General features: G+C 39.0%; 1 protein-coding gene across 6 annotated transcripts in view; it reads right to left on the reverse strand.

Moving 5' to 3' along the window:
- LCOR (ligand dependent nuclear receptor corepressor) overlaps positions 1–26784 on the reverse strand; it is an 83408-nt gene that overhangs the window by 34028 nt on the left and 22596 nt on the right. For 3 of the 6 annotated variants that reach the window (XM_050976324.1, XM_050976328.1, XM_030241491.2), the window contains exons 2-5: positions 19690–19755; positions 19193–19272; positions 5958–6090; positions 1144–1431 (exon numbers count right to left, since the gene is read on the reverse strand). In XM_050976324.1, the coding sequence (XP_050832281.1) occupies positions 1144–1431; positions 5958–6090; positions 19193–19272; positions 19690–19755 (567 nt within the window). Of the gene's footprint in view, positions 1–1143; positions 1432–5957; positions 6091–7167; positions 8788–19192; positions 19273–19689; positions 19756–26784 lie in introns of those variants that run through there. The other 3 variants (XM_050976325.1, XM_050976326.1, XM_050976327.1) reach the window with 2 other exon arrangements.

Genomic DNA, 26784 nt, shown 5'->3' on the forward strand with positions numbered 1-26784 from the left:
ACATACATGCAAAACACACTCACAAAATGCATTTATAATAAAGACAGCTAGAAACAAATGCCTATCAGCTAACTGTACATCCACATTGGCAAAAATAACAGATATTAGAGTCTTTAACTGTCTCAAGAGAGACACTTTTCAACCTCTCACTGCAGTTTGGAACTGAAGCGCAATGACAGCTTTCAGTAAGTGCTGTAAGTGCAGTATGTGTCCAGATGTCCAAGCTGCATATTACTGGACGCACAAAATTAATTTGTTGACAAAAAGCTTCATAAAACAAATTTAAAAGAATAAAGGGACACCTACTTTTCTGTCATAGCTAGAAAAAGGCTTTTTTTTTCAGGCAACTTTTCCATTTGCAGATGGACAGCCTACTGTGACAGAATGACTTCAAGCACTAGCATTTTTCTGAAGAAGGATAAAGGGTCTAATTTTAATCAGTATGATACACTTACGATTCGACAGTTTCTGTAAAGAAAAGTTCATATACTATATCACTCACAGAAAAAAAAATTTGCGTTTTTGATGGAAAGCAAGGTTTTTGAATTAAATAAGCTGTTAGAAGTTATTCAATCTGTGCTCTGCAGAACAAGTCTATTTTTAAGGTAGAAAAGAGACATTTCTTCCAAAGACACAAACCTGGAAGTTTAGTGCAGTTCATGGGTACAATTTTCAGAGCCTTCACAAACAATTCTCACAGACTTTTTAAAGATACTCTTCTCACATCACATTCAGAAAGAAAATAAATCAGCCTTTCAGTCAAATTGTGCACTAATCTTCACAGAAGAGACAACATTATGATTTTCATGACCATGTGAACTTCTCTTATCAGCAAGCATACAGTCTATTTTGGCAGACGGCTTCTTGCAGCTCCCAGCAGGAACAGCACATTTATCCTGAGTCTAGAGCATGTCCATCCCCTTTGCCCTTCTTCAGAAGAATCTCTCATGTCTATGGGTCTACACTCTTTCAAAAAGTCTTCTCTCTCCCAGCCACACTGAACTAGTCATTATTTAATTGTAAAAACATCTACTGCTTTTCCACTTTACATTTTATGCAACAGTGCAACCTTCTTATTAGTTCTGCAATAAGAATGCCATTAATGGACTGCCACAGGATGCAAGACACTGGTAAGAGTCCTACCTTGTTCACTAGGTTCTGACTGAGACTTTCTGACAGTAAGGTCCAGAGGTGAGTCTTGGTCAGCCATGAGCAGTTTGCTGAGCACAGGGTTCTGAGCAGTTGCAGCCGTGGGAGAGGAGGCGACCAGAGATGCTTTCAGCAGGCTTTGGTTCTTTGTGCTATTGGGCTGGCTGGAGTCCTGAGTAGAGCTATTTTTTGAGGTATATTCAGCAGCAAACTGTCGGATCATTCGCTGCATGATCTCACGGGCCACTAGGGGAATATTTGGGTCAGAGACCCTAGGACTGTCTGCAAATATTAGAGATTTCTTTTAAGGAAGCACTTTAAGTAAAACAGTTTTTATATTAAGTCATTATTTATTTACCAAAACAAATCCGGGGGGGGAAAAACCCCAAAGATAAAATAGTTTCTGTAGAAAATGTACTTTAGTCTTAGAATACCTGAGTAAGAACCATTGCTAATTCTGGTACAGCCTACCCAAAATAACACTTTGCTAAAAGAAATACACAATCTAATATTTTGTTTTAAAATATATATATATTCTACCAGACCTTTAAGAGGTGTGGAAATGGAAAGAAGAGCTGAAGTGCCAAGTAACGGAGCTCATCCAAAAATATTGAACAGGTTATACAGTGGAAGAGTTGCATAACTTACCTGCAGCTACAGAAAGGTAAAATGGAAAATAAATTTGCAGCAATCCCCTATAAGTTTACTGAGAAATAAAGCCCTGTAGTTCTGATAAATTAAAATAATTCACATGAAGATCAAATGTTCAAGTGCCTTCCAGTTCATTCTATGTATTTCTTTTGATATTTCTAACATTGCAATCAATGCAGGATCAGGAATCAGGAATCCAAAGAACTTGCTTACACACAAAACCCCAAGATGTGTCACATGACAAGTAATGCTATTTCTAGAAGAGCTGCTGAATCTATTAGTAACAGATGTGAAATAGAGCAAGTAGGCATTGCAATTTATTTATACAAAATAGTGTGTAAATAAAAAGGTATCTGGGCATGTGGACAACACAAAAATTTATTGACACAATTCACTATTTTAGACCAGTAGTAATTTGTGATGTGGAAGTAAATCTGTAACTCCTAAATCACAAAAGCTAAGTCCTGTCACTTCATTTGAAACACTGTATTCTCTGGCCAAATCAGTTTTGTGGTTTTTAAACAAACAAACAATCCCCCAAAAAAACAAAACAACAAAAACAAACACCAACCACCCACAATACTCCCAAAAAAACCCAAAGTACAGAAAACCACACCACTATTTCAGAAATGGCTCAAAAGATTTGATTTTCTATTACCAAAGAAACATTCAGAAAAAAACTGTACAGCAGAAGACCAAATAAATCTTTAAAAGTAGCTCTCAAGAGGGAACAATAGAGAAGTGTTTACTACCTCTTTTAAAAAATTGCCCAGGTTGAAAGGTAATCTATTGAGATTGAGCTATTAAAAGCATTAGGAAAATCTTCTGTGGGACCTTTCAGTGTTAGATTTGCCTTTTGCCACCATTTTTGTCAAAAGTACATCAATCCAAAATCAGCTTTATGGTACGTGTAAAAGATGACTGACATGAAGGTTTGAGCAGAGCTGCCTACAAATCAAAGAGTAGCAGTAGCAGCCTATTTCTTGACGGAACACCATATTGAGCTTTAAATACTTATCAGGCCCGAATTCCTTTCTGTTAAGCAGCTTTCTACACCTAAGATCTTATACAGTCACCACATACATTCTTACAGTAAATTTCTGTAAATCCTATAAATTTCCAGGATGTTTATGTAAATATATAACCATTTTCTTTAAAACATCCTGTAGATTTTACTTGTTGTTAAGTATCAAATACTACAGTTTTAAGAAGACACCAAAAAATGAGCCAAACTTAAATTTTGGTACATTTATAATCTCACTTGCCTTCCAAATGGTCCACAAGGACACCAGCCTGGAAAAGTGTGGAGGTTTTGTTCTGCTGTGGTGGCATTTCATCTACTTTTCTAAGCTCTTCACTATAACCTCCTGAAGGACATAGAAGGGCTCTAAGGAGGCCCAGAGGGACACAATTTGATGGCATGACCAGACATATACCAACTGTTTGACATGTGCTTGCAGCATATACAAGTGGGGCGGGCAGGAATGCAGAGCTTTATGGCACTTGTGTTTTCTGAACAACAAATCATGCCTTTACTGTGTACCATGTTCATATGTTCATTTCAAAAATGCTTACATCTGAACATATTTACACGTTCAGAAATAAAATATTACATATGCCTGCAGCCATGCAACCTTGTAATCTGCAACTTCATAGAATCAGCCCAGAATGACAACCTTCTAGTGCTGTTCAAGACAAATGCACTAATTTGGGTCACAAAACTCTGTTTTCAAGCAGAAGGGTAGGTACCTAGCACATTAAAGGCTTCTTGCTTAATATAAAGCCTGTATGCTGAGAATTAAAGCTGTTCAAAAGTGAGTGGAAAATATGTGCTGGTGCCCATCCAGCATCACTTGAAATCAACCACATATTTATCTTGACTCCACCTGTCCAGGTTTTTTTAGGAAAATAAAACTAAAATTAACTAAAACATAGAAATTCTCTGAGAAGAGAAAATACAGCAAAAAATTATCAGCTATACATAGTCTGAAGCAGTACCTCTGAGCTTTAAAGCCTTAGTAGCTTTTGTGTACTTCTATATCAAAATCTTAAAAGGGCAGTATCAAACAAATAAAGGTATGATTTCATAAAAAGCAGAAGAAGGTCCTGTCCTGCCACAAAGCGAAGGTAACAGACAACTAATTACTACCACTCTGCTTTGACTGGAAAACTATGAACATCTGAAGGAGGCATTACTGGGTTGGAATGCCAGGGACACAAACTTCGGGGAAAGGACTAAGATTAATGGACAGTAAACCTGTTCAAAAAGTTGGCTGATCTTATTCATGTTCAGTACATTAATGTGTGGCCAGTGTTCAGAAAGCAGCTGCATTTTCTCTGATCTACCCGGGCTACAAAATACCCATCTCAAATGTTACCGGCAGTGAGGATGGAAAGAAGAAAAAAACTAATTGCTGGCAGGAAGCCAGGAGAGCTCAGCATCTCTGAGCAATGTAGGAACATTAGAGTTCTGCCATTCTGTGTCCTCTTTGGTATGACAGTGCCTTGGGATCTTATGGCAATAGCATGAGTTAGATTTCAAGCAATCTAAATACAGGCAAGCTTGAAAATCATGCATTAAGGATTCAGAACTGACTTCCTGCCAGGCTTCTATCCCTCGCCTGTTACTCTTGCAGCAAGGACAGCTTTGTCCAAGGAAGAAAAACAAGGGTATATTTAAAAAAAAATTCTCAAAGATTCTTAGACATCTGACATGTTCCATTATCTTTATTCTGGGTATCCAGCCACAGACAGAGTATTATACCCTTCATTAACACACTGCAATATCTGCTGCTGGCTCCTCAGTGAATTTAAAAAAGCATACTTTTCTAAAAGACACATGTCATACATAAAGATTTAAGTTTAGTGGTAAAGAAATGATGTCTTTAATAAACAATTTGGAAATGATGGAAAGGCTTTTTTTTTCATCACCAGAAAAAGCAATATGGAAAAAACCTGTATTTTCTCTAGACTTTAGTTTTCTTAAATTTCTTCTGGATTTGAAGATAAATGGGATAGAATCAAAAGCAAAAGGAAACATTAAGCTTACAAGAAAAAAAGAAAACTTAAAAAGGAAGCCTTGGAATAAAGGCATTATCTGAACTATCAGTAGTAATGCAATAACTATCCTTCCTACCATCCTGCATGTATTGCAAAAAGTACAGAAGCATTATAATGTATAGCTTGTATTTATTCATTTGAGTCATAAAAGACAGGCTAAGATACTGTTATCTACTTAAAACACCTTTAAATATTTTGGTCACTGGAAGGAGGGGCTGAGGACTGGCTACAGCAATTTCTAATTTGTTAAACTGAAGCCTTGCATTGTCCCCCAGCAGATAGGTTGGAATTACTGATTTGGCAGATTTTCTCACACATGGGTTAGACTGATAAGTACAATGTACTTTCATTCAGGATGCATTTGGAAGCAACCTCTGGATTAATGTTTCTCAGATTTGTAGAAAACAGTGAAATGAGCTCTGTGCCTTCCTTAAGAGCAGTTTAAGCAACAACTCTCCAGAAGATATTTAGGTGATTTTCTAGCACTGAGCGTGTTCTCAGCATATTCCACAGAAATTCTTTTGCTGACCTCATTTTGAATTCTTCATATATTCCCCTTAGCACTATTCCCATAATATTTTATACTCTAGATTGTTGGGAATAGGGTGGTAATCATTACAAAAGTGAAAAGACTGATGACCTTTAAAAAAAACTGCATTAGTACATATCCCATCAAAATAAAATATTTTTTTTTTAAAAAAACCACATTACCCACCTACAACCACCACTGCCACTTGACCTTTCTTCCAAACAGCCCACCCACCTAAACACTGGTTATGGGGAACAGTTCTGCAGGGTAAGAGCTGAGTCATCTCTCCAAAAGTGAAAACAACAGCGATTTCATGGAGAGATTTGGTTTAGGGTTAAACAGTTTTATGCTCCCTAGGCATCAATACTCTCTTCCAATGTCCCAAGCCCACACTGTTATGTTGCTACATTAGTTCAGAGTCAATTTTTATCCTTGATAAATATATATAAAGATAACTGAAAAATACTGAACATTTAACTTGAACATCAGATCTTTGATATCTACATTGCATGCAAAAAGACTACAAGAGAGACCATTTCCCACATCCCCCTCCCCCATTAAAACCAACCTTTTCTGTAAAAGACTGCATTGAGGAACTCTTCTGCTTGCCTTTCAAAACGAATGATTTTTGCTTGCTCTTGTCTAAGCAGAGCTTCTTGTCCAGCTTCTGAGGCTGGCTCATCCAGACTGACTAGGTGTTCCTGCAAAGATATTTAATATTTGTAAGATCTTCCATACTCCAAAATTAATAAAGTTCCTAAGTACTCAATATTTTACTAAATTCAAAATGGTTTACGGTATTCAGCACAGAGATTAATTTATTTAAATCAAAACTTGTTTTTTTGGCTGCATCAGAACATTGTACTTTGTCCTGTTTTCTTGTCGTAAATTGGGCTGGTTTGAAGGTCAACCAGAGGGAGGAATTAACCCCACACAAATACCTTGCAAGTTATTTCCACATGGAGCTACAATTTAATAGGAAAGTTACAATAATGGCAATAGTACAGAAACACGGGCTTAAACTGACAAAGGATTGTGGCACCCTCTTGGTCAGGGCGGTGGTGGCAGTCTGATTAAATGGTGGTTGCAGTCCCATTGAAATGATGGATGTGGACTTGCCAAAGCAGTGGTCCTGTGGAAAGGTCTGCTCCTTCCCTGGAGCCCAGTGGTGGTTCCTCAAAGTCCCCAGACCTTGAGATCATACACCACCCTCAAATCCAGGCAGGAATGTTCAGTACCTCCCCCAGGCAGGGAATTTTACAATGGAATGATGTAATCCTATAAGACATAGGATATTTTGGGGAGTCCTTGACAGCACTAACAGAGATGACCACCCTTAGGCTGGTTTAACAAAGAGAACACTACACCCAACTGATCGGTGGGGTATGCAGCTGTTACAAAGGACCCATCACTAACAGTTCATCAGAAAGTGATGGAGGTGGTGGTAGAATACATACTTTGGTCACACTTTGCACTGTAACCTAAGACATTATTCACTTCCAATTCTACACCATCTACATCATATCCAAATTAAAACCCTTCTTTAACTCTACTTTATACATATATATATATATATATATATATATATATATACGTACACAGTGAAACATTATACACAGTTCTAATTTAAAATTAGGTGTGTTGAGGTACACAACAGGTTTCCCCATCTTTCTGCATTACCCACCAATTATAACCAGGTCCTTGAGCAATAACAATCCCATGGATGGATTTGCCTTTGCCTGAGGTAGGATTAATCCAATGTATCTTTACTAACATACCTCTTGTCTACCGCAGGGACTTTATCTCCATCTACAGTGTGCAAGGGTTCTTACTGGGCAGGACCAGCTTGACTGATGGAGCTTCAGCTGCTGACCAACCAAGTGGCCTTTGCTAAATGCAAAAATTCCAGTTTTTGAAGGACCCCCGCCCAATGCCTCCAGGATGGTTTTTAATAGTCCATTGCACCATTCAACTTTCCTAGCAGCTGGTTCATTATAAGGAATATGGTACACCCACTCAATACCATGCTCTCTAACCCAGGGTTTTATAAGTTTATTCTTGAAACAACTCCCACTCAGACTCAATTCTTTCAGGGGTGCCATGTCTCCACAGGACTTGCTTTTCCAGGCCCAAGATGGTGTTCCAGGCAGTAGTGTGAGCACAGGGGTAGGTCTCCAGCCATCCAGTGCATCCAGTGGTTGCTCCCACCATGGTCAGCACATAGCACTTGCCTTGGCAGGTTTGGGGAAGGGTGATGTAGTCCATTTGCCATGCTTCCCCATATCTATATTCCAGCTATTGTCCACCATACCATAAAAGGCTTCATCCACTTGGCTTGCTTGATTGCAGCACACCTCTCACAGTCATGCATGAGAGATACTGTCCATGTTTAAGTCCACCCCCTGGTCACAAGACCATCAGTATGTCCCATCTCTTCCCTGATGATTGGAGGCATCAAAGGCCTAACAAGCTAGAAGTAATTCTCCTTTGTGCTACCAGTCCAGATCTACCTGAGATACTTTAATCTTGGCAGCAAAATTCATCTGCATGTTGTTACTTCATTAACCTGACTTTTGGGTACACATACATCGATGTGGCTGACCTTCAGTCAGCTTCTCTACCCAGGTAGCAATGCCTTGCCAGATCTCAGCAGCTCAGATGGGTTTCCCTCTGTGCTGTCATTTGGCCTTTCTCCACCAATCCAGCCATCCCCACAGAGCACTAGCTACCATCCACAGTCAGTCTCGGCCACTTCTCTCATTCAGCAATATTCAAAGCCAGCTGGACGGCTTTAACCCCTGCAAGTTGACTTGATCTGCCTTGTCCCGTGGTAGCTTCTGCAGCTTTCTGTGTGGGGGTCCTTAGAGCAGCTTTCCATTTCTGGTTTGTTTCTACAATTGGGCAGGAAGCATTGGTGAAGAGGGTGTTATCACTTTTCATTCCCTGGTAGTTGGTTATTTGATAGGGCCCCTTCAGCACATGTCACCTGCTCTTTTTCTTCTTCAGAAGATGGTCCAAAACTCTCATCCTCAGGCCATCTTGTTATGATTCCCAGAATCTCAGTGAGATTTGGATTTCCCATCCAGGTTCCCTGTGTGATCAGCGCGATCCAGTTGCTCCACATGGCATCAGTGGCATGATGTGCAGAACGTTCCCTTTGAACACCCAGCCCAGCACTGGTAGTGGGGTTAACAGAAGCAGCTGTACATCGGTGCTAATCACTTCTGAGGTGGCTTGAACCCCTTTGTAGGCTGCAAGAATCTCTTCCTCAGCTGGAAGAGCTGGGGTACAGCTGGCCTTAGACCCTTTGTATCCCCGCCTCCAGAATCCCAACAGCCATTCTCAGGTCGCCTCAGGTCTCTGCCAGAGGCTCCAGGAAGGGTCATTTTCCCCAGCCACAGTATAGAGCACATTTTTTACATCCTGCCCTGTCCTGACTGGCCAAAGGGCTACTGCATGGGAATCTCCTGTTTAATTCAGAAACTTGTTCAGGGCTCCACTGGAAATAATTTCTCTTTTGTATCATGAGATTGAGGGGGCTTACAATTGTACTGTACTCTGGGATATGCATCCTCCAAAAGCCCACAGCATTTAGGAAGGCCTGTGTTTCCTTCTTGTTGGTTGGTGGAGACTGTTGCAGTTCTCTGCGTGGCGACCTGGTTCCGGGCACCGGCACGGTGACCCAAATACAGAGTCACTCGGTCCACATACTACAGACACCAACGTGGTGGATAGCAAATGGCGTTTATTGCAGGGTTTCAGGGGTATTTATGGCTTGGGCAGTCTGTGTCACTTCCTTTGGTCATGTCCTGGGTGCGGCCAGGTAGCCAAGGTCAGACTACAAGGTGAGGAGGGGGCTTCCTGTCTACCCGTACAGCCCGAGATCTTCCGGTCGGTATCCCTAATTCTCCCACAGGAGACATAGATGTTATTTTGTTAATCACTTCCATTGAAATCTGTCAATGTCCATCTTGCCACTTTACTCCTGGAAACTGAATTTCTTGAGCAGGTCTCTTAACCTAACTTAGTTTAGTGGCAAGCTTTCAGGACAATCTGGATAATCTTCTCTCCTTTCTCAAAGACTTCCCCGGCTGTGTTCCCCCCTACCATGGTGTCATTGATGTACTGCAGGTGTTCTGGAGCCATACCCTTTTCCAGTGCAGTGTAGATCAGCCCATGGCAGATGGTGGAACTCTGCTTCCACCCCTGCAGCAGTCAATTCCAAGTACATTGCATAGCCCTAGATGTGAAAGCAAACTGGGGCTTTCACTCTGCTGCCAAAGAAACAGAGAAAAATCATTGACAATGTCAATGGTTGCATGCCACTTTACAGCCTTGGACTCCAGGTCGTACTGAAGCTACAGCATGGCTGGCACAGCAGCACTCAGTGGTGGCATGATTTAATTCAGGCAAAGGTAATCCACCATCAGGCTCCATTCTCTACTGGACTTATGTACCAGCCACAGAGGGCTGTTGAAGGGTGAATGAGTCTTGCTGACCACCCCTTGGCTCTCCAGCTCACGAATCACCTTATGGATGGGAGAGCCTCAGTCACTGTGATACTGCCAATGGTGCACCATTGCTGTGGCAACTGGTACCTGTTACAGCAGAGGGGTTGTCTGAGAGACCAGGCAAGGTATTCAGTTGTCTGATTTGCTCTGTCTCTAGAGCAGCTATCCTAAAAGCCCAGCAATGTCATTTTGAGTCTTGGGATAGTCTATGCCGAGGATGCATGGGGCCTCTGAACCAGTCACAAAGGGGTGTTTCTGCCACTCCTTCCCAGTCAAGCTCACTTCAGCATCCAACACAGTCAGCTGCTGGGATCCCCCTGTCACCTCAAAAATAGAAATGGATTCCACTCCCACATACTTTGATGACATCAGGGTACATTGAGCATTGGTGTGAACCAAAGCCATAAATCTTTGTGGGTCAGACATGCCAAGCCACTGGATCCACACAGTCTAATAGATCCGACTTGTCCCCTTCCCCTACCTGGCTAAAGGCAGGGCCCCTCTAAATCCTGGTCATTGTACACATTACTCTCCTCCTGTAAATATGACCTTGAGGTCCCCTCAAGAGGGTCGGTAATATCATCATTCCCTTACCACCCGGAGTCTTGTCTAAGAGCAAAGGAAGCAGCGTTGACCCTAGATAAGCTTCTTGCAGTTGTTGTTCCTCCTTTAGTTCATGTACCTGGGTGGCTAAGGAAGAGTTGTGTTTTCCATCCCACTTTATGTCTTCACACTCCTGAAGGAAAAACCAGAGGTTACCTCATGGAGTGTATCCTCTCTCCTTGGCTGGAGGACATCTGGTCCAAATGGCAGAGATTCTTCTTGGTTCTGGCAAGATGTGGTAAATTCCTTAAGCTCCTTCCTCAGTTTCTGGTGGCCCTCTTCAATTTTGTCTTCCAAGCTCCAGATTTGCCCAGCCGGCTTTATTTCCACAGATGAAATGTGGATGCATAACAGGGCAGTGACAGCATCCTTGTAAAGTCTTAGTTTGTTGACCAATGTATCCACCTTGTCCTCTCCTTCATTCCATTGCAGTGTTGCTAAGTAGTGGGAATATATTTCTAGCCTGAGCCATGCGAATTTCAGCCATATTTGTGATGTGCACTGGACACCGTCTGGGCTCTTAGGGAATCTCTCATCTTCCGGGAAAATGATCTCCAGCACAGCTAATTCCCCTAGGCATTGGATACCTTGTTCCATTGTGCTCCATATTCTTTCTTGCACATCGAGGTCCCCTTTACAAAGGTATCTAGCCCATTTACTTGCTAGTAGCCACTGCAAGAGGCTGAGAGTTTCCTGGGTTTCCCTGATCCCCTGGTCAATGACCACATCCTGGGAGAGTGATCCCAGCTGCCTAGCCTCACATCCTTTCAGAATGGTGTCATTAGCTGCAGCATCCCAGATGCAGAGCAGCCAGCTCAGAATGGACTTGTTTAGCTGGTAGGTGAACTCACTCTGCAGCTCACACAACTCACCCAGGGATAGAGACCGAGTGATGATCTCCAGCTCTCTCTCTTCTGCTTGCGTACGAAGGTCCTGCTACCTCCTCATCAGTCCTGATGCTGACCAATTTGCTCTTCAATTTCCTTTTCTGAACAGGGGCAACTGTTACTGACTTAGGCTGTCCTGGCTCAGTGACAGTTTGTGTGGACACGGTGCCTGCTGATTGGCTTCTTTTTTCTGCCTCCTCCTGAATATGCTGGACCACACCAAGCTTGGTCCTGACTCCAAGCATGGTGTACACAGTGCAGGCCATACAGAGAAGACAGAGCAAAACTAACAAGATGATGCTGTCCTTGACATCCAGACAGAACTCAGTATTTTCAAAAACTGCTGCATTGGGCCTGAAAGGCTGGAAGAAACCATTCTCTACTCTTCCCACCATTGGTTGGGTACGATTATTTACAAGGTTCCGTAATCAGCAGCCCAGACCAGGACAGGAGAACAAAACTGAATATATAATCTGAATGAGGTTCACTGCCTCTGATATTATCATGCAGTAGACATAAAGAGCTAACAAAGCAATTTTCATAGCATTCCCTGGTCTCAAAAGGAGTATCACAACTGGCATTATCAACAAACAGGACCTTTTGTGAAGAAGCTCAATAGTAGCTACTTTTAAGTGAAATAAATTTAAATTAGCTGTTACATCACCTACAATGAAATAAAATCCATTCTCACAATTGGAAGCAGCTGAGTAATCTCAAGAACAAATTCAAACTAGGATAATCAAACACGTGAGATGCCAGGATACATCATTAATTTTAAATACAGTCAAGAAACTAGAAGACAAGGTTACAAAAATACAAAATGTAAATGCTTAGGTTCCACCCTCAGATGCGCACACCTTTTCTCATTTCTATCACTTCAATGCCTTGCCCCTGCTCAGGAGAAAAATCTCCTTACTGGCCGTCTCCTTCCACTTTCATTTTATATTCAAGATACCTGTATTTACCTACTGCAGGAATGTATACACAACTACTCTTTGGCTTCAGGGAGTGTTTTGTTTTGCTAACCTTACAGTTACCATAATATTTAGGCTGCATCTGTTTTTTTGGCCTCTACTGTCTAAGTTGATTTCAGACTCATATCCACATGGAACTAGAAGGGAAGAATTGGAAATTCATTTATAAATCACAATAAATGAAAAATAAACAATTCTTAAGTTTGTGCTGTCTCAACTTCAAAAGGTTTAAGAAGCAAGATTATATGACAAGCCTACAGTGAATTAACAGACACAGCAGTCATATGAACTGTGTGCTAAGGGTAATAATACTAAATGCTGTGGACTCTGGCCTGAACCACATGGATGGGCTTTCACATCATATTTGTGACTCAACAGCTTCCAAAAGCTCTCTATCAAAAGCAAAGGGAGATACTCTCTCAGGGTAGAGCGACAAAGCAGTATTTTATGACAAACAGAAATATAAGGAACAAGCAATGACAGAGGTAACAGGTGAGTAAAAACATCTTTGATTCTGTGAAGGTAAGAGCCTGCAGAAGTGAAGGCCTCACAAAATGACTGATGCTTTCTTCCATACCAGAGATTCAAACCTGATTGCTCCCACAGGAGAAGCTTCTTCTTCAACAGACAATAGCTCTGGAAGAAGCCTAAAATAAAAATAATCCTTGGCCAACACAATGCATTTCAAATCTTCCTAGCACTTTTCACATCTATAACAAGACACTGTAAATACTAGCCCGGCAACTCAGTGGAAAAATAGTCCAGTAGCACCCTGCCTCACCATAAACAAATGTGTTTTATATTACTCATACAGAGGCAACGTAAGAAGAGTACCATTTAATCTTCTGAAACTAACTAAAGCTGGACACTTGCTACATAGAGAAGGAATGAAGAAAAAGGGATCAGCCAGAAGAAAAAAATATTAAGTGGCTTATGCTGGTTAACAGCTCAGTAAAGGATCTCTTGATCTGCATTTAGGAGAAAAGAGGAATAAGAGGAAGAAAACGGCAGTGCTTAGTTTTTACCCCCCAAATTAAGGAGCATCTCCTTACATGCATGGTTTTTATAAGCGTCCATGCTAAGACATCAAAACAAAGAAATACAGTTATGTAAAAGAGTCAGATTTAACCTCACACTTTGAATAAATAAAAGTCTTCAGGCATGTTCAGTACAGCACTGACTACATGAAACAAAATATACTGGAAATAGTTCTGCTTATTGCACTTTTGGTTTTCTTATCCACTGTACCATAATTATTCCAGGAATCTGAAGTTTTCTTCACCCCAGAAGGAAAATTCAAGCTTTCACACTAAGTATTTGATTGTGATTGCTATTCTACTTCCTAAAGTGAGGTGCTTCTGTTTGGTTTGGGAGTGTCTAGCTGGTTGATTTCTGTTGGGTGTTTTTTTGGTTTTTTTGTTAGGGTGGGGGCTTGTTGATTTTTTAGGTGTCATTTTTTCACATTTTCTTCCCAATAACCATTATTTAGAACCACTAATTTCAGGTTTACTCACTCACTCTACAGTCCTAAATCACATCAAAGTTTTCAGTAGCAAGATGCAGGTAGTAGGAAGAAGAAAAAGCCAATAATATTTAGAGAGTATTTTCATTGGGCATTTTTTCAGGATATTTATAGCCATTCAGTTACTTTTAGGTATTATTTATAACACAGGATTCTTTCTTTGTGCTTCTCTTCACGTGGGAAGAGAATGCCCCAGAGCATTCCTGGAATCCACCAGTGAACATGCAGCATCACTTTTGAACAATAAACCTTCAGGGAAAGATACCTGGAGTGGTTTGCACATGCTCCTTGTGGGCTAAAGCTCTTTTTGTACATTAAGATAAACAGCATAACTATGTAATTAAGTCAAAGAAATACAGAGCTCAGGGTTTCAAAAGGCAAGGTCAATGTGTGACCTTGTGAGACCACCTAATCCTGGGCAGCCTGGCCTCGTCAGCACTACTGCTGGATGCTCACTGAGAGCCTCCTTGTAGGAAATGTTGATACAGCAATTCCAAATGCTAAACTGCTGACATGAATAGAACTGTATGATGCAGGCTGTTGTTGTGTAGATGTGCAAAGAGCAGTTTCATGTTTAAGCCACAGCACACACACAGATGGAATGGGAAGAGCCCACAAGCTAGAACACAATGAGATAATTCCTATCCATCTTCAGGGAGAAAAAGGAGGGAGGTTGCCCAGAGACCACCCATGGCTGACTGGTCAACCCATGGACCCTAGGGATAAAATCCAGCCTCTCACCCTACCTCAAAGCAAAATCAGGAACACTGAGTAAGAAAGGAATGTTAAAACATCCCTAGGTTGTCTTCTCCAATTCATTTTCTTTTCCTTAGGACTGAACAGTCTTTTTAATTCATAGCCAAAACAAAGAAGAACAATTTTCTGTAGACAAGCTTTAAGGGTATCAGACACTCTTCTTTCCTTCTACCTTCAAGAGAGTATCATTCTTGTTGCTTTCATTTCAATGCTACTCAGTTTGTTTACATATCTCAAAATGCTACCGTCATTTGAGGCTTCACCAGCATTCAGGTTTTCCTCTCCAGGTATTAACACAAATTCTTCTCTTGAAACAGTCCATAAAGTCATTTACTACTTTTACATTCCTACCACTTTTAAGACATCTGTAACTTGTGACTTGACAAAACAGGCCTGTCTTGTCCTGTTTTCAAATTTATCAAGATCTTCTTCAATTCTGAGCATGTCCTTTAAAGCATCTATGACTGCTTGCAGCTTAGTATTAATAAAAATTCAGATGGTTTAACCAGTTTTAAGACCTCCCTCACTTACTGAATATATATATATATTTATAGTAAGATGACTGACATCATATTTATCAAATTTAAACATACAACTTGACTGATCCATAGCTGTTGATTATCATTTATTATCTATAGTAGGGGAAAAATAAATACATGAGTGGAATATAAATGTAAGCATATTGTGGTGTGGAACCACAACATGCTTACATTAACACGATGCACAAGAAAAGCTGCAACCCTGCATTACTACTAAACACATCTGGAGATAATCACTAACAATCTTTTAAAGTTTTAGCCTCCACAACAAACTATTTTAAAATGACACAATACAAAAGTGACAGTCTAAATGCTCGAGTTTTTTAAGTGATGAAATGCATTTTAAATGTTTTAGAGCACATTCCAGCACACTTAGGGAACTCTGTACACAGCTTAAACACATTCTAAAGCCACTGAAAATTGTAAGTCCTGCAGCTTCAACTCATTTTCAGATATTTCCTTTGCCATCTTCAATTATTTTACAAGTTAATGCTTTAGATGAGTGGTAACTTCTCTTCAGAATTATTGAGACTTTTACCACAGTTCATATCTTATTGCTTATGTTCCTCCATAGTCAAAGGTCATCAGATTTGTGTAAAATAATCACAAGCTTTTAAAAATGCCCAAATCATAACAGAGTAATTTTGAATTTTAAAATAACTTCTTCAAATGCTGTACCTTAACATACTTCTTCACAAACGAAAGAATTGTGAGAGGTCCTTAGAGAACTTTGCAGACCAGAATCAATCTTCTGGCATCAAACAGCCTATGAATCCAGAATATGCTCCTAGAAGTAATTTTCTCTCTTGCTATTTTTGTAGCTTAAATATATCTATAAAATAGTTAATGTTCTTAGGAGTATTATCCTTCTTGTTCTGCTCTCACCAACTAATGAGATTAGTTGTGTGTCCATGTATGCATGTTCCTTTTTTCTCTTAATACATATGAATTGCTTTATGTCACTGTAGACAATAGTGTTTTCTTTTCTACATGAATATACTCAACTGAATACTCTTAAAGAATTCATTTTCCAGTTTCTCCTTTCTTCTGGCCTTTCTTACACTAGGCTTGAGCTCCAACTATGAGCAAATGATACTAGAGACCACCTAATTTGATACAAACATTCTACATGGAGTCAAAGATCTCTTCTGTAAAGATAGCTCAGTCAGATTATTTAACAAACCACACAGAAAAGTTAGGAATCATAATTAAAAAGAGATAAGGCAAGTACACTTCAATCCATCTCGACTGATGGGTCTTTGCTGTACCACAACCTTTTAGAAGGAAAAGTGATAAAGACTACAAGCAATAGAGAATTACCACAATTGCATACTATCCAAATGTGTGTTTGTCAGATTTGGTCCCGGAAAACCCAATCTTTCTCTCACCTCATGGAGGCAGCCAGAGACGCTAATTTTTTTTTTTTTTCTCTTTTGAGGTACCTGTCAATTTCTGCACACAGGCACCCACATTAATAACCTGGTAGCAGCACCTTAGGTAACCAGTTATTCTCCTGTCATACCATACAGAAACAATTGTGTATTCTGCATTCCATGATGAAAACAAGAAATCCAGTTCTAAAAGTTCTACATTACTGAACTTAACCCTTTGGAGTTGGGAAAAAATTTATCTGGGAAGATGCTGGCTCCCTACTTTGTATTTTGTTCTCTCTTTCAAATGAAAATGCTTAAGTCCACTTCTCTATCAAAACTTGTCTTGTATTTTGACTGCCAAAAATGCAGGTATTTGCTCAGTATTTGCAATCAGAACTGTTGCTACAAATAAATTAATTTTTTTAGAATACTTCAGTAGATGGTTTTCCATCCTTTGAAGAAACCATGTAATTGAACCTGACTGCCTCCAAAAGCAGTAATGAAAGAATGGGACAGCTAATGTAGATTCTTACCCTGTAAGCAGCTCTGCCAATAAACTAATACTAGCCTCCAATTCTCATCCTACAAGTCCAGAACTCTATTTTTACTTATGCACAACTATGGTCTCCTAAGTTACAGGTAATTCTTATGGGCAAATGAAATCCAGAAAAAAACCCTGAAGATATTAATTGCTTTTGAACCTGTTACACTAGGTATCTACATGTCACTTACAGGTGAAAATCAAGTACATTGTTTGATTATTCAACTAATCCAAAAGGAGGTATTGGTAATTATGTACTCAAAAAAACCCCAAAAAACAGGCCAGCCACAGCCACACACTATCTCAATACACAGCTTGTGGCTATCCAGCTCCCAGCTACATCATCCATTACACACCTTTTCATTCTGTAACTCAGCACTCATGCAAGCACCAACCCAAACCATGCCACCCTGCCCAGTTTTTTTCCAAACAAGGTGAGAGAAGATGCACATAAACAGCCTGCAACTCCCTTAAGAATCAAAGATCAGTCCAGATGTTCAATGGAAGAGATGTCAAATAAACTAGTACCGCTCCAAATTTAATTGAACTGAATTAGCTGAAGACTGTCCATGATTTAGCTAAATACCAAATTAAGTTACAACCTTTTTTCCAACAATTTGATGTCACATATTAGAATTCCAATTAAGATGTTGTCAAATTCACACTATTTGAAGAATCTTGTGAAAGAATCATATTTAACTCTGTATAGGGAGCTAATGACATCAGTGCCAGCAGGGCAGCAATCTGCTGCACCCACAGAGGAAAGGAAGCACTCCTACCCTACCATCTCTCAGATGACACACAAAAACTCAGGACCTAAAAGGACACATATTATTCCTTCAAAAACAAAACAAACAAAAAGAGAAGCCAAAATAGCCAAACCCAACAGACTTAACAGAGAGGCTGGAGGACAGTAAGACTGCCTTTTTGAATACCTACCCATACACTGTTCAATTGGCCCACACTATGACCAGTCTCTCACCCAGCACAAAATTAATTTCTGAATCAATTCAATGGCTTTGCTTAACACTGGATTTTGTCCTTCTATGAGATGAGGTAAGAAGAGCTCCTTTCACAACCAGTATACATACATGTTACCTGCTGTCAGTCTCAATAAAGTAAATTACATCTGTTACAACAGACTTACATCTGCTCTAAATGCAAGCATTCCTAAACCTCCTCTTTTGCCTTAATAAAAGCTGCAATACAGAAACACACATGAACTGGCAGCATGGCAAATATCAGTGTCAACAAGGTACTTCCTTTATGGACAAGCCATGTAGCTACATCTTAGCTGCTGCAGAGGAAAGAGTGCTTTTGTTTAATTCCTAAATTGACAGAGATCCATTCTGGTGTTGTTTTACATTGTGCAGGAAGAAGCAGTAGTTACAAATTCCAGTAAATGAAGTTTTGCCAAGACAGATGATCCTTCCTTCCTATGTTACAGAACAATCACAATTTCAATATGTGGGCTGAACAACAATCAGTATAGCACCATAGCTTTTGTTTTATACACAACTATGATCTCCTTAAGAAAATAAACTGCAAGTTTATTGTGTTGGCAAACCTGACTTGTCCATGTTTAGGTTCTGACTTCATTATGAACAAGCACAGTACAAAATCTACCATGCACAAGAGCACTTTAATAAAAGGATATGGCCCACAGGGAAGAAGATTCCAAGATACAGAACGAGATTCTACACTGTTAAAATGGACCACTTTTCCATACTGAAGATAAGCCCATCATCTGACTGTAGTAAACATGCACAAGCCACAGTCTGGCTCCCTTGGGGAAGGTTTTATGATTCCCAACAAGATCCCTTACAAAGAACTCAGAAAAACCCAAAACAAATAAAAAAGAAAAAACAGAAAGAGCTAATGCACAGGGAAGAAAAAGTGCATTACATATTACAAAGAAAAAGTTGCAGAGAAAGAGGCAAGTCTGTTAACCTACATATTTTAATTCAGAAAACCTTTTTCCAAAGGAGAAAGGGGTAGGAGGTTGCAGATTTTCCATATTCAGTTTACTAGGAGCGGCAAACTCCCTCCCTTTGTCCCTCCCCTACAACTACTAGCTTCACACATCTGCATTGTTACCTTCACTTTTTCTCTTCTGAGGCAGCAGAAAAGACAATTTTCATCAAAAGACCAATCAGAAACACCTTCAGGCTCACAGTCTGTAAATCAGAAGAATAGCAAATTACTTCATATTCATAAACCACGACACAACTGGAGCCAAAAGAGAAATGCTGAATTAAATACCTGTTTCACAACATTCTTGCCTGCTTTCTGAGGATTCAGGCTTCATTTTGGCCATTTTTCTAAAACCCCAGATTACCAAACTATATACATTTTATCTATGCACAACAAATCTGTTTTTCTGAGCACTGCAAAATACACTCCCAGCTACATAAAGATGAACGCACACTCATTAGTAATTTTAGCCAATATGAAACTAACTGTGAGCACTGCCTGGGGGAGGGGGAAAAAAAAAGCACAAATCACCACGGTAACACACATTTTCTAGAGGCAGAGCTGAAGCTGCTTCTGTCATTAGAAATGCAGAACAAGATACAAACATAGAGATTGAATACCTTTAAACAAACTGAGATCTTTTAATAATCCAGGTCCAAACAGGCCTTCTAGAATACTTTCAAACCCTAAAAGCAAATAAAAGAATTGTTAGCTTTCTAGATTAGTACGTCACTACAATATTCACAATAGCAGTTCTATATTTATCTGTTCCAAGAACAGAGCTCAACACGTTTTCTCCAAGTATTACAAGATACACGGGTCAATTGTGATGACTGAACTACTGATAAATCATAGCACAACCTAGAGACCACTGACTCCTGCAGTTTTCTAAGTAGCTAGGTTAAAAACAAAGAATATTGTAACATTGAAATAAACCATTTTCAAAAGAACATAGGAAGCTGCAGGTTCTACAATGCAACCAAGTAATTTCTACACAAATAAAAATACTCTCATTTAAGCCTCCAAACTGAAAGAATGTAAATTTTCCCAATATAAAAAATACATTCTTCATCTCAGTGGCATTCAGTCACTTTTCTAAATTTCAGTACACATTAGAATCAGTATTTCGTCAAGAACTGCAGTTTTGAAGAGAGAAAATTAAAAGGAGAAGGATTCAGTGCTGCCATATCAGTAAGGAATGGAATTTCAATCACAGATCTGCATCCAAGACACACAGTCCCATCTACTTCAATTTCATGATTTATACCTCACTTAAAATACATCTAATCAATTTGAGTTTATTCCATAAGAGGGAAAATGTGCACCAAAATTACTGCCATTATTTGGAAAAGTTAAATCAATATTACACTAACCCCCTGCTGGCGGTAAAAAATCTACAGAGCTATTAACTGTCCACTACCATGAGAAGATAGGTAAGCAGAGTGAGTATGAAAAGTACAAAGATTACTTTACGGTGATAAAAATGTATAAAAATGGAATAACCAGAAAAATTGAAGACGATAACTTTACTATTGCCTGCCCTTCCCTCCCCCCTCCAATACTTTTTGCTTTGTAGCTTTAAGAATGGTTTGCAAGTAGCTAGGGGCTTCTAGCTTCTCCTACTTCTTTGAGTCTTTGAGTGGCAGAAGAAGAAATAAAAAACAAATTAAGAAACAAAAGTATCTTAAGGTCTTAAATTTAGAGAAACTTGCATGGGTGAATCGGGGACAGATAAACTACCCAAAATAGCAATGTTTAAGATATCAGTCAAAATCCAAATGATCGTGTACTATGAAGGAAATAGTTTATTACACTTCAAAAGAGCAGTAATTCTAAAATAATTCTGACTTCATCCAGATCTAATATCTAAGTTATGTTTTGGAGAGCGGTCTTCAAAAGGAAATGACAAGCAGTGTTTCATGCCTCTGGGTGTCAGCAAGAGTGTCAGTGCACCGACAACTTCAGAAATCCGATGCAGGATGCTACAGAATTTGCAGGGTGCAACATGACTTAGATGGTAAAAGCATTGCTGAGGTACAACACTAAAAATATAATCTCAGGAAGAACCAAGAATCAAAAAAAAAAAGTGAAATAACAGTTAAGAGTGAAGAGAAATAGGGAGAAATCAGAAAACAAGCTGGAAGAGAAGAAACTGGAAATACATCCCATTGAACAGCACCTTGTCAGGCAGAGAAGTAGCACTGCCTCCAAAAAAAGCCAATTCAGGCTTCAGGAAGTGGCAGGAACAGTGGGAAAGGGCCGACCAACCTGACCTAGAAGAAAAATAGGAGAATCAGGGTATTGACCCATAGGTTTATAACGTTGAATAGTTTATAACGTTTTTAACATATGGGTAGAGACCCTCAGAATTTGACTCTGAAATGAAACCTTAAGGAAAATAGCTAACCAACCTTGTTCTTGATCTTTTCATTTAGAACCTTTATTATATATATATATATATATATGTATAAAAATCAAAAGACTTTAGAAATTTTACTCAAACTCATCAATCTTTTAATAGTAACTGCCAGTGACTCATGCCCCACAGTTTGCCATGCATGCAATTGCACACTGAAGTCCCTGCCAAGTTTTACAGCTTGGATATTGTATGATCGTAGTTTGCTAGCCCACTGTTCTGAGTGATGCTAATGCCACTCGGGTTTTATTAATATTAAATATTGGATTTAGCAGTTGCATAGCAACAGCAGAACATCTTATGTGCAATGTTTGACATTAAAAAAGGCAAATAAGGGAAGTATGAATGTATTCAAAAATTATACTAGAGACTGGTAAAACTGCCATAAAGCTGAGCCCTATTCCCCCCAAATGCAAAGTGCAATGCAGCAAAGGCAGTATAAGCCCTGTGATGTTGTGTTCAGTCATTCAGGGCTCCAAAAGAGCAACTGTGTACAGTTAATCATGCAGAATACATTGAAAACAAAATCTTGAAAAAGGAGCTGCCTACTTTTTATAGTATTTTTTCTCTCCATTGTCACTGCGCTTAGAAGCTTGAAAAGAACATTTCTTTTCCCACCGATTGTCCTTTTCCATTTGGCAGATGATATTTTCCTGCATTTCAAATGGAACAGAAATTAACATGGCTCTCTCTGCTAAATTCCAGTTTCTATATTTTCATCATCTGTATTGCAGTGTCTGATAGTTCATAACAGCTGAAGAGCAGAGCCAGTGGAAAAGTTGCAGGAATAACAGAATTAGAAGAAAGAAAATTCCAGTATTTTAGAAATCAGTATTAGATTTTCAATATTGGTTGTATTTAGATCTCTGATATGCTCTTCACAATCAAAGCAACCACATATTTTACTCTCACAAATGTTACTGGTGACCTCTCCAATGAAAAACACTTTCTGGATGTTAGTATAAGAATTTAGGAAAAAATATTTTAATTAAGAAAAAAACAACCTGAATTTATAAAGTGTAAAACATCTCTCTTTTCCAGAAGGCTCTCTACGAAGTGAAGAATTAGAAAAAAAAAAAATCCCAGCGCAAAGAAAGAAAACCCTTAGTGCTGAAGAAAGGGTGGAATAACTTTTTAAATGCAGAGGTTGTTTACACATTTATTCCTATTTCACAACAGTTAGACTGTAAATAAGTAAAGCCTCCCCTAAAACATCCTCTGGTAAAAATCAGAATATATATGTGCCATTTTTCTGCTAAGGGTAGCAAGGAAAGAAATTAAAATTAAAGAGAAGGGGGAGGGGGAGGAAGGCTGACTATGCAGTCTTCAGCATGATCAATTTTCACTAGTTTTCTCTCTGCACCTAAACAGTTTTATTTCCATATTTTCTTGGCATTTTTACCCATCTATAACCAAATATTTTGTTAGAAATTTAAACTGTAATTGTAGTTTGATGGCTAATTGTGTAAGACAACAATTTAACACAATAGTTTAATTTAAGCTTTGCAAAGAAAAAAAACCCAACAGTAAAGCCCTCATGTCATCTTCTCCCTTAAAACTGAGAGCCCTTGTGATCATTAAGTAGCTACCAGGCTCCTTGGGATAACAGTATCTAGTAATGCAGATTAGCCAGAGACACAGGAATGCAAGATCTTCAGAAAAAGACAGGGATGCACTTCTGGAATGCCATTGACACAGAGCCTAGCATGTCAAACAATGCTTTTTCCTCCCTCAAGACAGCACAGCTCAAATATAACTTTGAATAGTCGCTACATAATTCAGCCCTAGATTTGTATCTACTCAAAGCAGTAAAGCTTGACTTTAACTTACAAAATCATTTTGGGTGAAGTAAAAAAATTGCCCTGAATAGATTATTACATAAATTGTTAATAACTCCCAAAAAATCAACCTAGCAAGGGCAGAAAATTAAAACTAACATACATAGTTGTCAACTCCTCAGCCCTTATCTGTGCATATCAATTTAATCAGTGAATATCAATTTATAAACTAGACCTCAATAGACTTAATGAGTACTGCCCAGGCCAGCAGTTAAGTACAGTAGGTCATAGAACCAGAGAATCAGAATATCACTTCCAGACTTGGAAGTGATCCACAAGGTTCAAATCCAACTGCAATAGACCAGTTGCAATAGAAATTAAGACAAGTGATTCATCAGCATTTATTTATAATAAACAATTATAAATAAACAATATAAATTTATATTAATTTATATTCTATATAAATTTATTGTTTATAAATAAACAATAAAAATTTGTTTATAATAAATATATAGCAATTTGCACATTAAAAGGACAACTTCAAAAAGCTGGAAATTTAGTCAAGTCACTTAAGACATTAGTTGGCTATATATTTTGTTTAAACTTCTTAACCATCTAAGAAGATATCAGAAACCATCAAACCCATGGGGGAGAAAACCTGACCTGCTAAATGGGGAAAAAAAATTTAAAAAACAACAAAACCCAAACCCAAGTAACTAGGAGTAAAAGCACAAAGAGGAGACAAACAGTTGGATGATGGACAGGAAGATTCAGAGCAGAGAAGTTAAATCAAAAGTCAGAAATGTTGCAAAAGTCAGAGAGGAGATGCAAACAAATAAATACAAAATATTAAAAATCAATTTAGTGACAGCTCTTAAAACATTGGTGGCAGTGAGAAACTACTGGCAGTGAGAACCATCAGGTACTATTCTTGGCCCTGTGCCATTTGCCATTTCAGTCCTGGAAGAAAGCAGTCACTAAATTTACTGTAGCTACAAAGACAGGAAGAGCAGCAATTAACAAAAGGCCCAGGTCACAGAGGCTGCTGACGAAAGCAAATGCAATTAAACATAACTTGGAAAGGGGGGTAGGGGTAATGGAGAAAACCACAAATCAAACATCTAGGAACAGGAAAAACAGCTTCTCAAAGACATACCCAGATCCAGAAGCTGAAACTGGAAGCTGATCGAACTCAGCCAGACATAAGACACTCTTTAATTTTACCAGGGTCCAATTGAAGACACAAGACACTCACCCTAAGACTGGATCATCGTTTTCCCTACTCTAGGACTATGAAGGTGTTATTTAGGAAAGCATAGGCTGGTTGCTGAGATCTATTTCCCTTTCATTCTCTCCCAACACTTGGATTCATCATGTTAGGAGTCTCATTAACTAGTTTGAAGCAAGAGCCACCATCATCACATCAGGTTTTTACTGGATTTCTCATGCCTACATTTTCTGGTCAAGATTGGTTATATTTATCCACAGCTATGGGATTTGAAGCAGGAATTAATTCAGAAAAATCCTACACTCTATGTGTAACACGGGAATTCCGTCTCTTTCAGGACAAAAATCTATTAAACTTGAATGTTTCAGTCACGGGCATCTTAATAGAAAAGCGATACCAAGCAACAAGGGAGGTGGAAAAAAGTCACAGGACAGTTATTAATATACACTAAGTCTCATGACATGCATATAATTATAAGTTGTGAATATTCTTTTATTCATGCAACAAAATAAAAGAAACTCCCATCTACCTATGATGAGAGATCTGGTTATCTGCATGAAGACCAATTAAGGACTCCAACTACAGGTTAAATCAACTTTGCTTTAGCTTCTTGGGGAACAAAGTAAAAGCTGTGCATCTCAACCAATTTTTCAAATTTCATGCTTCCCCATTCTTGTTAATAAAACTGCACTGTCCAGGGACTTACTGCAGATATTCCTGCTCCAGAGCATTATGAGGACCTTAAATATCAACCTGGTCCTTTAAGAGCAATATAGACACATGCATACAAAATAAAAGAACTAAGGATGTTAAGACAGGTACTGTTTAAAAGAACAGATATATCCAAGTCCTGTATAGCAACACACAGCTCTTCTGTAGCTTTTTGCACCAAAGCATCTTCCATTCTCAAGACAGAATACAGAATATCATGTGCTGAGGTCCCTAAACAAGAGCTTGGAGCTCAAGAGAAAAAGAATTTTGGCCTTAGAGTAATTCTTTATTCACTGTAGAAGAGTATCTCCAGTAGAGAATAGAGAAGCTTCATTGGAAGCATTCAAGAAGCGAACAAGGTGCATGTTCTGCCAAACAGCCACTACGTCACTGTCATAGTAATTTACTGCAGCAGTAAGCTGAAAAATCAAAAAAGCAGCAAAAAACTATAGGAACTGTTGATAGAAGTGCTTCTGACTGACCATCAGTCCTGCAGGACTTAATTAAAATTCCACTACTAATTTGTAATTTTTACAAAAAAGCTGCAGCAGACCATCCTCACCCTGCTCTCCAAACATCCCTCTCAACCAAGCTATTCCTTTCCCTCTGAGACCCAAGTCTAAGAACATTTTCTCTGATGCAATCCCAAACACACAGCAAGGCATTTAAAATTTAATGAGCTAAATATGACAGCATAACAGCTACATATCAGAACTACAGAACTGCAATGCACTTGCCTTCACAGCAGAAAAGTGCCTTGCCAAACACCCTAGAACAGGGAAGATCTCTCTGCTCTACAAGGGATAGCAGAGAAGCAAGTTACCAGCTTGTGTCGCAGTACAAGAAATGGAAATAGGAGACTGTCCATCCAACGTCAGCACTCTAACTGGCAGGTTATCTCACTGATTACAACTGAAAATCCAATCTCAAAAAAACAGAAGTGACAAGTTATAAAGCTTGTTGCCTGAGTGCAGAGTATAGCAAAATATGGATCATCTCCTGCTTCCCTCCCACGAGGAGTATTTTTGTGTGAGTGATCTGATATCAAGAAGAGAATTACACAAAGGCATGCAAACTTCTTATTTCCAATCAAAACTCTCAGAAGCAGAATTCAAGAAAAGCTAAGGATATTTCAATGGCTGTCTCAAGATACATCAATTGTTCTGGCAGGCTGAGCTGCAATCTTCATATGGATTTGCAGGGTTGAAAGGATCCTCCAATTTATATACACTGCACCACTAAGCTGCCTAGTTGTTCAAGTCAGGGGTTGTGGGTTTCTGGCTTGCATTTAACTCAAAATCAGGAGATTTACTGTATGACTATCTGGTTTCCGTCACAGCCAGTCACCTCTAATGCAGGACCTAACTGGAATCTCCTCATGTAAATACTTGCATTTTATTACCTTAGAAAATAAACCAGAAAATACAGACAGCATAAAATGACAAAGAATTACAACAGAGGAGCTTCAGTAACTATCAACTTACTATGCATCCTTAAAAAAAATATAGGTTTTACTTAATGGTAGAAGAGGATCTAATTTTTTTAAAAATAACTAAAGTAAAATCCAAACATAAGAACTTTA

The sequence above is a fragment of the Serinus canaria genome, chromosome 6, assembly GCF_022539315.1.
Source record: "Serinus canaria isolate serCan28SL12 chromosome 6, serCan2020, whole genome shotgun sequence".
NCBI classification, from domain to species: Eukaryota; Metazoa; Chordata; class Aves; order Passeriformes; family Fringillidae; genus Serinus; species Serinus canaria.